This window comes from Salvelinus namaycush, chromosome 2 (genome assembly GCF_016432855.1).
Source record: "Salvelinus namaycush isolate Seneca chromosome 2, SaNama_1.0, whole genome shotgun sequence".
In the NCBI taxonomy this organism is placed as follows: domain Eukaryota; kingdom Metazoa; phylum Chordata; class Actinopteri; order Salmoniformes; family Salmonidae; genus Salvelinus; species Salvelinus namaycush.
The window spans coordinates 13376255-13393198 of record NC_052308.1 but is presented as its reverse complement, the minus strand read 5'-3'; the positions used below and the strand labels follow the sequence as shown (position 1 = coordinate 13393198).

The 16944-nt window shown below is 41.2% G+C and overlaps 1 protein-coding gene across 1 annotated transcript in view; it reads left to right on the top strand.

Annotated features, from left to right (window-relative positions):
• Window positions 1–16944, top strand: part of LOC120020433 (contactin-4-like) — a 162233-nt gene that overhangs the window by 35773 nt on the left and 109516 nt on the right. Inside the window, exon 4 of the mRNA XM_038964098.1 lies at window positions 2360–2455. Coding sequence (XP_038820026.1) covers window positions 2360–2455 — 96 coding nt within the window. The remainder of the gene's footprint in view (window positions 1–2359; window positions 2456–16944) is intronic.

The window sequence follows — 16944 nt, the reverse complement described above, 5'->3', positions numbered from 1 at the left end:
TGTCTGTGCAGCTTTTATTTCTCCAAACTAATTGATCTGTTTTGTGGAGCTGCTCCTTTCATGTCTGTGGTAGCTGTGGCATTATTCCAAATCGAATCACTGCTTACAGCCTCTTGAAAGGCATTGAGAAGTTCCTATTGCAATGTATTTATCCAGCTCCCACTCGAGACTCCTCTGCACACTCATCCATGAGGACTGTTCTGTGCTCCCCGAATTACCTTTACCCAGATCTGCTGGGCAACAATAGCAGGGAGAATTGCAGGAAGCTGTTTTTACCTGTTATTGTTTTCCATCAATTGTCAAGCATAAATTAGTTTCAATAAAAAGGTAATTTTAGTTTCTAAGCCATTTTGAAATTGCTTTGTAATGTTTGCGATAGTAAGAGTGATGAAAAAAACCACAATGGAAACCTGATAACCACTGGAGCCATTAAAATCCTTCATGTGTGACTTAGGCTAAGCAAAATACTTTCTGCCTACTGGAGCCCCATATTGATTTGGGCCTTATTGGTTTTATCCACAACACTTTGGGTCCAATATCGACTTTTTAATGTTTGGGGACTATGAGTTCATAATTTCAGATGTAAAATTACATGATCACAGTTATTTTGCCGTCTGCCTCAGCTGTGCTATTTTTCCGTCTGTCTCAGCCGTGCTACAATGATCTAATCTAGTGTTGATAACATTCTCATGTGGTAGTGATTCCTATATGGTTGCATAGTGTTGTATATACTGTTTGATACCCTTTCGTCTTATTTCTCGTCTGTTTTTCTAGTGTTACATTATTATTGATTATTGCATTGTTGGGTTTTGAGTTTGCAAGAAAGGCATTTCACTGTACTTGTGCGTGTGAAATTAAAACTTGAAACTATTAAATATCTAAAGTGCAGTACAAGGGGTGCTAATTAAGCAATTGTTTGTGTAGTGTCCAATTGATTTAACAACTTTTACTGCATGAAGCAGTAATAATCATCTTCAACGTAAAAGCTTTCACAGCACTGAAATATTTCAATCTGTTCAGCTTTGCCCTAGACTAATGTATTTTACTGGGTGGCTTCATAGATAGATTCTTCTTTGTGTTTGGGGATTTGCTGATGAAATCAAACTTGGTTTCAGCCCAATGACACTCCTTTATTTCTCCCTCAATTGTATTGATTAAGATGTTATTCCTTAATCGTGTGAATTTAGAATGCTTACTGTGTGCAGTGTTCATAATTTTTGGAAGATAGACATGTTAGCTTCCATCTTTAGACAAATGGTAGTTTTCATCAGCTTTCTGTTCCCTTGGCATTATTGGTGACAATATTCTCACATTGAGATTTGGGATCCCTCAGTAAACAGCAGTGGTGTAAATTACTTAAGTAAAAATAATTTAAAGTACTACTTAAGTAGTTTTTTGGTGTATCTGTACTTAACTATTTTACATCCTCCTCAAGCAGGACAGAATTATAGTCCAATTCACGCACCTATAAATTTAACCAGTTGTCCTCCCTACTGCCTCTGATCTTGAGGACTCACTAAAAATAATACTGACTTTGCTCTGTCTGTCCGTAAATAAAAAGGAAATCGTTATGTTTGGTTTGCTTAATGTAAGGAATTTGATGAATGGCATGTACTTTTACTTTGTACTTTTACTCAAGTATGACTGTACTTAAAGGAAAATTAAAGGAAAATACAGAAATCATTGCTGTATGATGCGTTTTGCATCACATGACGCAAAACGCAGCATCATATGATGCAAAATGCATCAAAATGCATGATGCAAAATGCATCATATGGGGATGATTTTTGTATTTTGAAAGTCTTAAAAACTTGATTGCTGACGAGCAAAGCATTTTGGGACTATGTCAAAAATGGACTAATGAAACAAATACCAAAATATAGTTTTGGGGTGGAATCTTCCGTTAAGTACACTTAAAACCAGATACTTTTAGACATTTACTCAAGTAGTATTTTACTGGGTTACTTTCACTTGAGTTATTTTCTATTAAGGTATCTTTTTTTTTCAGATTAAGGCTGTTTACCACCCCAAAATGTGTATACTTACTGCACAAGACGATGCTCACAGGGATTTCCATTGTGACTATTCATCTCCAGCTAAATATACTTCTCACTACTTTTCTTTCTGACCAATGTTTACTTTCGATAAGTTGGATGCACAGCACAGCTGCAGCAAAGATGAGATTTTCAATAAAATAGTTAGTCTTTCTTTTCTTTTGATTTCCCTCTAATTTGTAGACTCTGTTTTCTTGCTCTGCACAAACATGTTTTTTTCCCATCTGTTTTATCTTGCAAACTATTAAAGATTTGTTGGGCCACAATCCAACAGGGGGTTTTACATAATGCCTATTGTTTTTCAGACTTGGGAAACTTCAAGACCCACCGAAGAAACTCAGTGTCAGTTCGCGAGGGACAGGGGGTGGTGCTGTTGTGTGGTCCCCCATCTCACTCTGGAGGTAAGAAAGCAAACACAGACTCTTTGCAGTGATAACTGAGCAATGCTGTTTCACCCACTTGTCAGGCTATTCTCTCTCTCTCTCTCTCTCTCTCTCTCTCTCTCTCTCTCTCTCTCTCTCTCTCTCTCTCTCTCTCTCTCTCTCTCTCTCTCTCTCTCTCTCTCTCTCTCTCTCTCTCTCTCTCTCTCTCTCTCTCTCTCTCTCTCTCTCTCTCTCTCTCTCTCTCTCTCTCTCTCTCTCTCTCTCTCTCTCTCTCTCTCTCTCTCTCTCTCTCTCTCTCTCTCTCTCTCTCTCTCTCTCTCTCTCTCTCTCTCTCTCTCTCTCTCTCTCTCTCTCTCTCTCTCTCTCTCTCTCTCTCTCTCTCTCTCTCTCTCTCTCTCTCTCTCTCTCTCTCTCTCTCTCTCTCTCTCTCTCTCTCTCTCTCTCTCTCTCTCTCTCTCTCTCTCTCTCTCTCTCTCTCTCTCTCTCTCACATATTTAAACTTTTCAGACAGCTGTCTTAAGAAATGTCCAAGGCTGAGGCATCAGAAATGGAGAGTGGGGTTTCCAGACAGGCATCTCCTCTCTGCAGCTTTCGGCTCCTGCAGCTGCTTATCTTACTCTTTCTCATGGTTCTAAGACCGTCAGCAAGTGTTAGCTTGCCAAACTGCCCTCTGGAGAGACAGGTATTTGTGTGCCACTAGCCTATAGCTCACTAAGTTCAACCAACACCCTCATCACCAGCCTCTGTGGGGGGCCAAGTGATCTCCAACAGATCTTTCCCGGTATCCAATAGATACTGTAGCTCAAACATTATCTTCTTGTGCTAACCATGGGGGATCAAGCCATTCTTCTCTGTAGGGAGTTCAGTTTTCTCTCCCTAACAAGCCTTGAAGTCCCACCTCTCCTTCTCCTCATTTATTGGATTTATGTGAGTGCCTCTCAGGCCTCACCCTCTCTGTGCCTTCCATGGTCCTCTGTAGCTCAGTTGGAAGGGCATGGCACTTGTAACGTCAGGATAGTGAGTTTGATTACGTAAAATGTAAGCACCACAGGAGGCTGGTGAGTGGAGGACAGCTCATAATAATGGCTGGAATGGAGTGAATGGAATGGTATTAAAACATATTAAAACCATGTGTTTGATACCATTCCATTAATTCCCTTCCAGCCATTACAATGAGCCTGTCCTCCCCAATTAAGGTGCCACCAGCCAGCTGCGGTATGCACGCATAACTGTAAGTCACTTTGGATAAAAGTGTCTGCTAAATTGAATATATTATTTATATTTTATAATTTTCTATATCAGTGTGATTACTTTTATTCATTAAGAGAGTAGCATGTGTATTTGCAGATTATTACTGATGTTGACAGTGTTTCTCAATTATAAGCACATTATTAGCTTCATATCCAAAACATGTTGTTTTCTCATCAAATTACCGTTGGTTGATGCTAGTTTCTTTCACACTATAAACGCATCAGAACTGAGAACTGTACTTTTCAGTTCTACTGAATATCCTGACATGATGAAACAGAAGAAGTCATTACTTTTTAAAAGCAAATTTAATTTCTGTCTAGTTTCCATGGTGAAGTATACAGCATGTTGCTTCTATTGTATTTTCTATTTTATTTCTCACACATGTTCATAAATTGTTAACAGGTCAAAAAAGAAATTAATTGCTTTAGTTCTTACCACTTCTTAGAAAGTGAATAATACTCAGAAGTGAAGAGGATAAGTTTGTATTCCCTATAGCTGAAAAGGGTGTCTGGTGTTACTTATTCAGAAGCTTACTACATGAGAAAACAATTGTTGTGAAGGCTGAACTTTATATACAGTTTCAACCCACAGTAATTTGCTTTGGCTGGTGAAGAAAAAAAGTGTATAGCTATTGAATCAAAATTTAAAAAAAAAAAGTAATTTATCTTTTGAACATTTGTACACGCTCAATATTTCTGAAATATCTGAATGTGCAGCCGACATGACAATGCTTGACAAGTAGACCTACCAAAATGTTTTCTTGTTATTTGTGTATTTGAATATTTCTGTGAGAGAAAACTGGTAGAAATTAAAACCATTCGCTTCTAGCCAGGCATGGAATTATATATTTCTGAGTTCTGTCACAGTAACACCATTATAATGACAGTGCATTTTCTCATGCTATGACTATAAGCATTAACTGCTACTGTAGGCACACATCTGGAAAAATAGGGTATCCACAAATTTCCAATCACTTATGCGGTATCATTTTGGCTGTCACCTTTGTCTCTTGGCACATTCTGTCTTGTTTTGGCACATGGATCAGATGTGATGGCTCGCATCTCTTTCAGAAACAATTAAATGTAACACCAGCTTTGCCTCGCCTATTCAAACCTCTTTCACAGATGTCATAAATTCACTTACTAGCCCTGCAGTGAAAAAAACTGAAAGTACAGTAAGGCAGCGGTTAAAATTGTTACCTGGAAAGAATTGGGGGAGGACCATGCTTGGTGCTGCCTAAGAAGGCATGTCACAGGCTTCGTCCAAAAAATGCAATATCTGTGCACGAGATAGAGAGCGCGAAAATGTAAAGGAGGACCGGAGATAAGCTTGCTACTGCTGTAATTGATTTTAATAAAAACAATATGTTTTGTTGCCCGCAATGAAGCTATTTATCAGCGCTATTGACCTCACAATAAGCCATATTCAAGTTATTTATATAACTCACATTACTATGAAACAGCAGCTGTGGAGATGGACAGTGCACGGGTGTTGAAAGTAGGCTATTCAAGAAGGCCTAATTGATTTAAACAGTCTTTATTTTAGACTTTAGGCTACTAACAACAAGAGGGCTTTGTGTTAGAGCCTATTTATTCCTATTCAAGAAATAAGAGCTAGGCCTACTTGCTTGACAGCCAAATTAATGGGCTCTGTTTTTCAATTTCAACCTGTTAAAGCCAGCGCGCTGCTATTTTTAAACTTATGCGCAAGGATTGGTAATTTGTCTTCTTTTTTTGTATTGTACCCCCTTTTTCATGATATCCAATTGCGATCCAATTACGAGCTCGTCTTATCGCTGTAACTCCCCAACAAGCTCGGGAGAGACGAAGGTCGAGTCATGCGTCTTCCCGAAACATGACCCGCCATGTTTTGGAGGAAACACCATTCAACCATTCAACCAAAGTCAGCCTGCAGGTGCTCGGCCCACCACAAGGAGTCGCTAGAGCACGATATGCCAATTAAAGCCCTCCCAGCCAAACCCTCCCCTAACTTAGAAAATTGTGTGCCGCCCTATGGGACTCCCGGTTGCAACACAGCCTGGGATCGAACCCAGGTCAGGAGTGACACCTCAAGCACTGCGTAGCAGTGCCTTAGACCTTTCTTATATCAGCTTGCTTGCGTTTAGATGGGAGGGATGGAAATATATTTTTTTAAATGATTGAAAGTACTAATTTCAGGCAGCGTTGGTAGGGATATTTAAGACAAACCAAAATCTTGTTTTAGCAGTTGGTTATGGCATAAATTTTGACAGCGGAAATGCAGCCTATCCAGCTGTGATGCACCCTGCCCATATGCTGCTGCCATGTTGTGTTGCTATAGTACCATGTTGTTGTCATGTAGTGTTGCTACAGTACCATGCTGTGTTGTCATTTGTTGCTGCCATGCTATGGTGTTATCTTAGGTCTCTCTTTATGTAATGTTGTGTTGTCTCTCTTCTCATGATGTGTGTTTTGTCATATATTTCTATTTAATTTATTTGTATTTTTAATCCCAGCCCCAGTCCCCGCAGGACGCCTTTTGCCTTTTGGTAGGCCGTCATTGTAAATATGAATTTGTTCTTAACTGACTTGCCTAGTTAAATAAAGGTTAAATAATAAAAATATATAAAATACAAATTTTAACCATGCAGCTCCTGTTTTGGATGTGCATAAAACAACCTCCATGATGTAGGCTACTTGTGTCCATGCTCTTTGTTTAGAAGTTATTTTTCTGTAACAATTGCTTGTTTTACGTTTGATATGGTCAAAACCCAAGGCCTCCGTAACTACCCTTACCTCTAGGACTACTATAACAAAGGCTGGTTCAACAGCAATGTGTTGTCTTTTTATCCTGCCGATTGTATGATATCATTACATTTTACATTTATTTATGGTTGTTGTTTAAAAAAAAGAAGCAGATTGATTGTTTTTCGAGATAAAAAAATATTCAAACCAAACTTATTACAAAGATTCACCATCCTAGTTTAATGATGTCGTCTATCTCATGCTGTCTGGTCCAAAAAAGTATGACATTGTTGCCAGCGGTAGTATTGAATGCAAGGGAAGCCAGATAGCATTTGGCCTCCCTTGATAAAAAAAGTAGATAATAATAGCCAATCAGCGTTGAGCTCAACTGAGTGAGCTCAGCTGTGAATGGTCCTGGCGCATCAAAACAAAGTGTCAAGGGAAGCCAGTTTGGATTTGGCGTCACTCCTATCTAATCGCATCGAGAGCATACGTCATTGACAGAAACAACTTTAATTGTTGCATCTTGTTGTGTAGTTGTCCTCCAGTGGCTAGCTAGCTAGATAAAATTGGCACTTTCCTAAATTAGCCATGGATGGAGATAGATTATAATCACAGCCGTATATATTCCCCCCCAAGCAGACACATCGATGGCCCTGAACGAACTTTATCTCACTCTATGTAAACTGGAAACCACACACCCTGAGGCTGCATTCATTGTAGCTGGGGATTTTAACAAGGCTAATCTGAAAACAAAACTCCCTAAATTCTATCAGCATATCGATTGTGCTACCAGGCTGGTAAAACCCTGGATCATTGTTATTCTAACTTCCGTGACGCATATAAGGCCCTCCCCCGCCCTCCTTTCGGAAAAGCTGACCACGACTCCATTTTGTTGCTTCCAGCCTACAAACAGAAACTAAAACAAGAAGCTCCAGCGCTCAGGTCTGTTCAACACTGGTCCGACCAATCTGAATCCACGCTTCAAGACTGCTTCGATCACGTGGATTGGGATATGTTCCCGCATTGCGTCCAACAACAACATTGACGAATACGCTGATTCGGTGAGCGAGTTCATTAGAAAGTGCATCGGCGACGTAATAACCCACAGCAACGATTAAAACATTCCCAAACCAGAAACCGTGGATTGATGGCAGCATTCGCGCGAAACTGAAAGCGCGAACCACTGCTTTTAACCAGGGCAAGGTGACTGGAAACATGACCGAATACAAACAGTGTAGCTATTCCCTCCGCAAGGCAATCAAACAAGCTAAGTGCCAGTATAGAGACAAAGTAGAGTCGCAATTCAACTGCCCAGACACAAGAGGTATGTGGCAGGGTCTACAGTCAACAACCAGCCCCGTCGCGGACCAGGATGTCTTGCTCCCAGACAGACTAAATAACTTTTTTGCTCGCTTTGAGGACAATACAGTGCCACTGACACGGCCCGCTACCAAAACCTGCGGGCTCTCCTTCACTGCAGCCGTGGTGAGTAAAACATTTAAAAGTGTTAACCCTCGCAAGGCTGCAGGCCCAGAAGGCATTCCCAGCCGCGACCTCAGAGCATGCGCAGACCAGCTGGCTGGTGTGTTTACGGACATATTCAATCAATCCTTATCCCAGTCTGCTGTTCCCACATGCTTCAAGAGGGCCACCATTGTTCCTGTTCCCAAGAAAGCTAAGGTAACTTAGCTAAACGACTACCGCCCCGTAGCACTCACTTCCGTCATCATGAAGTGCTTTGAGAGACTAGTCAAGGACCATATCACCTCCACCCTACCTGACACCCTAGACCCACTCCAATTTGCTTACCGACCCAATAGGTCCACAGACGACGCAATCGCAACCACACTGCACACTGCCCTAACCCATCTGGACAAGAGGAATACCTATGTGAGAATGCTGTTCATCGACTACAGCTCAGCATTTAACACCATAGTACCCTCCAAACTCGTCATCAAGCTTGAGACCCTGGGTCTCGACCCCGCCCTGTGCAACTGGGTACTGGACTTCCTGACAGGCCGCCCCCAGGTGGTGAGGGTAGGTAAAAACATCTCCACCCCGCTGATCCTCAACACTGGGGCCCCACAAGGGTGCGTTCTGAGCCCTCTCCTGTACTCCCTGTTCACCCACGACTGCGTGGCCATGCACGCCTCCAACTCAATCATCAAGTTTGTGGACGACACTACAGTGGTAGGCTTGATTACCAACAACGACGAGACGGCCTACAGGGAGGAGGTGAGGGCCCTCGGAGTGTGGTGTCAGGAAAATAACCTCACACTCAACGTCAACAAAACAAAGGAGATGATTGTGGACTTCAGGAAACAGCAGAGGGAGCACCCCCCTATCCACATCGACGGGACAGTAGTGGAGAGGGTAGTAAGTTTTAAGTTCCTCGGCGTACACATCACAGACAAACTGAATTGGTCCACCCACACAGACAGCGTTGTGAAGAAGGCGCAGCAGCGCCTCTTCAACCTCAGGAGGCTGAAGAAATTCGGCTTGTCACCAAAAGCACTCACAAACTTCTACAGATGCACAATCGAGAGCATCCTGTCGGGCTGTATCACCGCCTGGTACGGCAACTGCTCCGCCCACAACCGTAAGGCTCTCCAGAGGGTAGTGAGGTCTGCACAACGCATCACCGGGGGCAAACTACCTGCCCTCCAGGACACCTACACCACCCGATGTCACAGGAAGGCCATAAAGATCATCAAGGACAACAACCACCTGAGCCACTGCCTGTTCACCCCGCTATCATCCAGAAGGCGAGGTCAGTACAGGTGCATCAAAGCAGGGACCGAGAGACTGAAAAACAGCTTCTATCTCAAGGCCATCAGACTGTTAAACAGCCACCACTAACATTTAGTGGCTGCTGCCAACATACTGACTCAACTCCAGCCACTTTAATAATGGGAATTGATGGAAATGTATGTAAAAATGTATCACTAGCCACTTTAAACAATGCCACTTAATATAATGTTTACATACCCTACATTACTCATCTCATATGTATATGTATATACTGTACTCTATATCATCTACTGCATCTTGCCATCTTTATGTAATACATGTATCACTAGCCACTTTAAACTATGCCACTTTATGTTTATATACCCTACATTACTCATATCATATGTATATACTGTACTCTATACCATCTACTGCATCTTGCCTATGCCGTTCTTTACCATCACTCATTCATATATCTTTATGTACATATTCTTTATCCCTTTACACTTGTGTGTATAAGGTAGTAGTTGTGGAATTGTTAGGTTAGATTACTCGTTGGTTATTACTGGATTGTCGGAACTAGAAGCACAAGCATTTCGCTACACTCGCATTAACATCTGCTAACCATGTGTATGTGACAAATACAATTAGATTTGATTTGATTTGATTATAAAGGAGATAACCCGCCCCCGCCTGTCCACGGGGGTCTGCGAATCCACAACCTTCTGGCTACTTTGCCATGTAATGCTCACAAAACAAAGAACAGTTTATAAAACTGTATATCTTATGCTCTACTCCGTCCTAGGCGTGAGGGTAAATGGTAGGCTTGTTCTCTGCTATCCACTTTATGTTTTAATTATTATTTGGGGTATACGGTGGGTCACAATTTTTCTTTTCAAGCATATATTTTACTGAACTGATGGCTATCCATTTTCATTTTCAGAGAGGTCCGATTTTCAGTTGTAGAAGTACTTCTAAGCATACGCAGAGGAAGAATCTGTGATTTAAAAAAGTCTGTAGCAATTTGTAGTTTGTAGCCTGTTGGGATTGTTCCTAACAAAAGCTTGGCAGGCTCCATGGCCAATTAGAATTTCAGATGTGCATATTTCATATTTTGGTGCCAATGTGTCTAAGCTGAAACAAAGGTGCAGAAAACTGCCTGAAACAAGTTAGGATTCAACCCTTCCCACTAACATTTATCATAGTCCTCCATCTACACATGCAGGCATTGTAGATAGTAACGTGATCTACCCTCATATTTTCAGTGTTGATAATTCCATATCTAATGTATTCAGTGGATGGCTGGCTGCTGGCTGGAAGACCCTGTTTGGGGATGACATCTCCGCTTTAGTTTGTGTTTTAATAAACCTATTACTTCTTATCAAAGACAGGAGAGAAAACATTTCAAACTCGTCAGACATGTTCATACATCTAATAGAGGCCACCTCGAGGCTTGTGACTCACTACCGATGCACGGTACCATCTCAGCCTGTCAATTAAAAGTGTTTCTCTGTGAGTTACTTGTCTTCTTAGTAATGAGAAGTAGAACATCAGTTTTATTGTCACAATGTTGTTTCAGAAAGCATACAGTTATGCTGAACTCGAAGGTGATATTTCATCTCAAAGATAGTGGTTAAAATATTTTTACCCTAGAATGTTAGTTTACTTTCTGTTGGAGACATTCTATTGACGGAACGTTTCTTCATGGAAAATAGGTTTCCATTGTTTGTTCATGCAAGGTTTTCCACTGTTGTCCTTGAAGATCAGATGAAATTCATTTCAAAGTTAGCGTCTGATAAGTCATATGCTAGGAACAAAACAAAATAGTATGCCTCAGAGTATTTCCCTGTGCTGGCGCAGTCGGTTATCGTGAGTGTCTTTGCGGGGTCCTTGCCACTTAGCTGATGTGCTGGGTTTGTACAGAAGGAAGACTTTGTACTTCTAAGTTGTATTATGTTGCTGTCTTTGTGGTGTAATAATAAAACGAGAGGCACCGACTGTAGTAGCTCATGAATACACGGAATGGAGATCATGGAAAGACTCCGTTGAAAACAGATGTGCTATCTTAACTTGATCACTCTGTTGTTGCAATTGTAGTGTATTCAAGGTTTAAAAATGCTTCAAAAATGTGTAATTTCCACTATAAATGTCAAAATTTGATTTATCCTAACTAAAAATGCATCAACCCCTACAAAAATGTCCATTCATTATAATCCACATTTCCTACTGCTGCAGGATTATTTTCTTGCTATGAGAAACTGGCCATATTAAGATAGAACACCTGTATATAGTATGTAGGCAAGCCATGAGTGCATACTGAGGTGATGCCACACCAGTGTGATGTAATGGTTAGTACGAACCCTGGATCCATCAGATAATTAGAAATTACATTGTATGTCACTCGTTTGACACGACGAGGGGTGTCTCTCTTCAAGATGGTGACAACCTATGACATGTGATGATGAGAACAATCTGTTATCATGCCACACTGTATCTCACAAATCCTGTATGTGGGTGGTGCAGTATTAGATGAGAATTCCAGCACATCCTTGGCCTTATTCATTACCGTATGTTGGTGGGCCAGGCCATGGGTACCAGCCTTGAGGACACTCAGTGCCAGTGTATCCCCAGGGCTCCGCTGAGCCTCTGCCTGCCAGAGTGGCTGTTAGGGGACCCATAAGTAGCAGACAGCTGTCCACAAGCTCCCTGTGCTGGAGAGTGCATACTTAGTGGGCTCAAAAATGCAGATTGAGCTATATGATCTACTGGCAAGGGAGCGAGGGAGTGTGTGTTTGTGTGTGCGTGTGCTTGTGTGCCCTACAGCTTGTGGGTTAGCGACGTACACACCAGCAGAATGTTTACTGAAATGCATTTACAGGTCATCTGTGACTACGTATTTCAGAGGGTTTTTGCTGTCAGGGCTTATGTATAATCTGATCAGTGGATGGCACATTTTATCATCTCCATAAATAAACTCCTGACTTGTTAACTCCTAAATATTGTTTTGAAACACATTTTTTACACCCTGGCTATTGCCAGAGGATCAATACCCACAGAATGTAATTTGCCACAACCGTTTGCAATAGCACTGATTGCACATCTTCCTACCATACTAATGACACTCACAGGTGAGATGCATGCGTTTCCTGAATATACTGTGATGGTGTTATTGACCTTCCCAATATGAAAATCAAGTACAAGGAAGTGTCTTTCGTACAGACATACACTACTAGACATGTTGCAAGAATTGTATTGTTCTCCATTACCAGACATACAGAGACAGTGCTACTTCACTCCCTTGATAAAGTATTTGTATACAGTTCTACATGTGTTCTTAAAGGAATATATGCAAATAACTCCACCTCCATAACAATGTAGGTCTAGGACTATACATCCTTTAAGCAGGGTTCATACAGACATTGGCAAGTTAAATTCAAGCCCTTAATTATAATTGTCCTTAATGTTATACAGTTGTATAACTCAGTGTATATGATTGTACGTATAGGGCCTAATATAGAACCCCCCCAAAGAAAAAACATGCAAAAAATGTTTTTTAAAGATAGGCCATTAGCACTTTAAGAATAATGAATTTTTTAGGCCTTGCCAATGCATTGATATTCAAATTACTATTACATTCTAATATATGTGAGAATAATGTGGACTTGGCTGACTAAATAAATTGTATGCATGCATGGCTATTTTTCTGAAGCCTATGTGGCGGAAGCAGGCACACATAATAAAGCCATGAATAGCGGTAGCATTAATCTCCGATTTGAATCTCACTATCGCTGTTATTATAATGAGAAAGTAACCAAAAACCAGTTTCCTTTTGTAATGGACGGATTTGTATGGAAAGCCAAGTTGAAGCCAGCATTAGATGCTGTCATGCTAATAATAACCCCACATGTTTTTACCGCAACAGAGTAGCGCAACAATTGAAACAATTGAAAGTGGCCACATAACTCACAAAAACTGATACAAAATGTAATCAAGAATAAATATAACAATGCAAGATAACTAATAAACTGGCTACAATAATTACAAGGACTTAATACAATAATTCAAGCACCAAATTGAGGAAATGTCTGATTTTCAACGTAGGCCTATTCTAGTACTTGAATTTCTGAGCTCCAAATTCAAGTTCAAGTAGGCTACTTCAAGCCCCTTGTATTGTTTCAAATTGCAGGTGTAACATGGAAAGCAAAATGTATTTGTCATGTTATTTCATTACCAGATCATGATGTGAAGAAGCCCACTAAACTATGTAAAGTATTGTCATTATATTTAGAATAGTTTATAGGAATAGCGTTTGGTGTTGCACAATAGTCTATCCTACACAATTGCACACAGTAGACTCGGTGTCCAATCCGAGGCACAAAAACACATGAAAATATTAACTCATTACCTTGATGTTTTTTCTGTTAAATCTAATACGACCCTGCTGTAAATCAAGCAGACTACAACAGATGATCAACATCAATTCGTTAGGGATATTATATCCAACATTGATCTAGGCACAACTGTCTTCACCGGCGTAACGAATGAGACACCAAAATATTCTGGAAATTCCTCACCAACACCTTTTGTCCAGCACTTGGGCTGTTGTTGCATCGCTTGCACTATCACAACAGCTGTTCGTCACTCAGAAAATGTCTTTCTTGATCAGATGATGATGTGTGAAAATATCACGGCGTAAATAAACAGTGTAACACCAAATGCGCATCCAATAAGTATTATACATAATTATTGAAGAAACCACGTTTTGGGGGATTTGACTGTCTATGAAAACTGCTTTCAACCCGTAACATAAGGAGACACGAAATGTTACGTAGTTACATTGCATTTCTTAGATCTCTTTACAAAAAACTGTCCAACAGCTAGATCCAGGTTCTTACAGGGTTCAAGTTCAATGTTTAATTTCACTGTGTAACGTTCATCGTATGGAGGAAGAGAGGAGGACCAAGGCGCAGCGTGAAAAGTATCCATTTTAATCGAATACGTAAACAAACAAACAAAATAACGATAAACGAGAATAACACGAAACGAAACAGTTCTATCTGGTGCAGACACACGAAGACTGAAGACAACCACCCACAAACCCCAACAGAAAACAGGCTACCTAAATATGGTTCCCAATCAGAGACAATGACTAACACCTGCCTCTGATTGAGAACCATATCAGGCCAAACACAGAAACGGGAAAACTAGACACACAACATAGAATGCCCACTCAGCTCACGTCCTGACCAACACTAAAACAAAGAAAACACAAAAGAACTATGGTCAGAACGTGACACACTGATTCATACTTAATAGATGATATAATGACAACCATTAATGCAAGGACAGAAAAGTAATGTTTTTTGTCACACACAATTTTGGAAAAATCTGTCAACCATGAGAAAGGGTTAAACATAGCTTTTAAATCAACTCGTGAATTAGATTGTATATAGCTATGTTTCCCCCTTATATCTTAATGTAATGACATAAAAAAAAATGCTGATTTATTATTTATGACTTATCAACAGGTGTAACAAGTTTTCCAGTATAGGGAAATCCTCACTGACACCTTAGTTTATAGAAAGACCTATAGGAAAAACCCATTGCCAGTGTGAATGGGAATACACAAACACACGTCATATTCGAGGGAACCGTGAATGACAGAAGCTTCGCTTCTCAGAGTGTGCAGTAAGTAGCATTGAGTTGTTGTTGTCGTTGTCTGGTGTGTATGAGGGGAGTGTATTTCTAGGTGCCTTTTCTGCTATGCTATCTAGTTGGCTGTGTGTAAGCACCTCGTTCCTCTCTGCTGGACAGCAGTCACACGTCATGTCCCCAGTCTCCCGTGCCCCAGTACATAAACACAAATCCCTCAATGCCAGTGGGGATTTCATCCCTTGAGGAATACATTACATGTCATCTGCTCTGCAAGGAGAAAATAACAATCCTGGAAAACAACACTCAGCTCAGTTCTGTTGTGTTCTCAACACCAAGCTTGGGTAGCAGGCTTGTGCCTCTGCACTGAATACGGTGTTGTTGCTAACCATGACGATGACAACATTTCAGCTTTCAGTGTTGCAAAGAATATTAACTCAACTGCAATGTGTTTTTCCTTCTCGTGTAAGATTATTTAGGCTTGTGTATGATACATTCTCTACGTCTTTATTCAAAGGTATAGAAAATATTGCTTAAGTGAAATTGCAGCTGCTTGTATGATTATAATATTGCTTGCTTATTTAATAAGCTAAGAGATTGATGTAGAGTTGGCTGTCTGGAAGTGTGGATATGGTACAATCCAATCAATAGATGGATGTTTCCTTGACTCCTTGGAATGATTGCATTGATATACTGTCTTCTTTCTCAGATGTGCATTGAACACAAATCCCTCTCATTTATATTGATTGACCTCAAGTGTATATGAAAAAAGGATAGGGTGCAGCCATGAAATATTTTCTCTGTTTTATTATCCTGCCCTTCTTGGCATAGAAACCATGGACAAGGCACCATCTGAACCAGTGTTTTCAAACAGTTTAGGTGGGGCATAACATTAATCATGTACTGTATATTCTGTAACTCAATGTATTATAAAGAAGCTAGCCAGCTAACTAGCTACTAGCTAGTAGTCAGTTAGCCACTGCTAGCGGTCATCATCGTTAACTCGAACGTCTGCCAGCCTCAGCCCGGTCAATTCCTGCCAGTCTGCACAGCGCGATATCAACCCAGAGCATATTGGACTACTTTTTCTCTACCACATCTCCGGATTCCTACCGCAAGCTCTGAACCTTTACGCCGGATCATCGCAGCTAGCTAGCTGCTATCCGAGTGGCTACTCCTGGCTAACGTCTCTGTCCCGAAGCAAGCATCAGTTAGCCTGGACCTAGCCTCGAGCTAGGCCCATCTCTCGGCTAGCCGAAGAGATCCATCAGAAAATTCCTGTGCTTCAATACCTCTTTTGCCAATTGGCCTGGACCCTTTGCTGCCGACACGGAGACCCGTCAATCCATCACGACTGGTCTGCCGACGTAATCGTCCGAGGGGGTTTCAACAGGCTCTTCCGTTGCGACGTACCCCTGAGGCCCATCTGCTAGCCTGCTAGCCCCGGCCTGCTAGCTGTCAGAATCGCCGTGCCTCCAGCTCGCCCAGCTACTCACTGGACCCTATGATAACTTGGCTACACATGCCTCTCCCTAATGTCAATATGCCTTGTCTACTGCTGTTTTGGTTAGTGATTTTTGTCTTATGTCACTTTAGAGCCTCCAGCCCTGCACAATATGCCTTAGCTGGCCCTTTTGTTCCACCCCCCACACATGCGGTGACCTCACCTGGCTTAAATGGTGCCTCTAGAGACAATATCTCTCTCATCATCACTCAATGCCTATGCCTACCTCCACTGTATTCACATCCTACCATACCTTTGTCTGTACATTATGCCTTGAATATATTCTTCTGCGCCCAGAAATCAGCTAATTTTACTCTCTGTTCCGAATGCACTAGACGACCAGTTCTTTTAGCCTTTAGCCGTACTCTCATCCTACTCCTCCTCTGTTCCTCTGGTTATTTAGAGGTTAACCCAGGCCCTGCAACCCCCAGCATCACTCCCATTCCCCAGGCGCTCTCATTTTTTGACTTCTGTAACCGTAAAAGCCTTGGTTTCATGCATGTTAACATTAGAAGCCTCCTCCCTAAGTTTATTTTATTCACTGCTTTAGCACACTCCGCCAAACCTGATGTCCTTGCCGTGTCTGAATCCTGGCTTAGGAAGGCCACCAAAAATCCTGAAATTTCCATCCATAACTATAACAT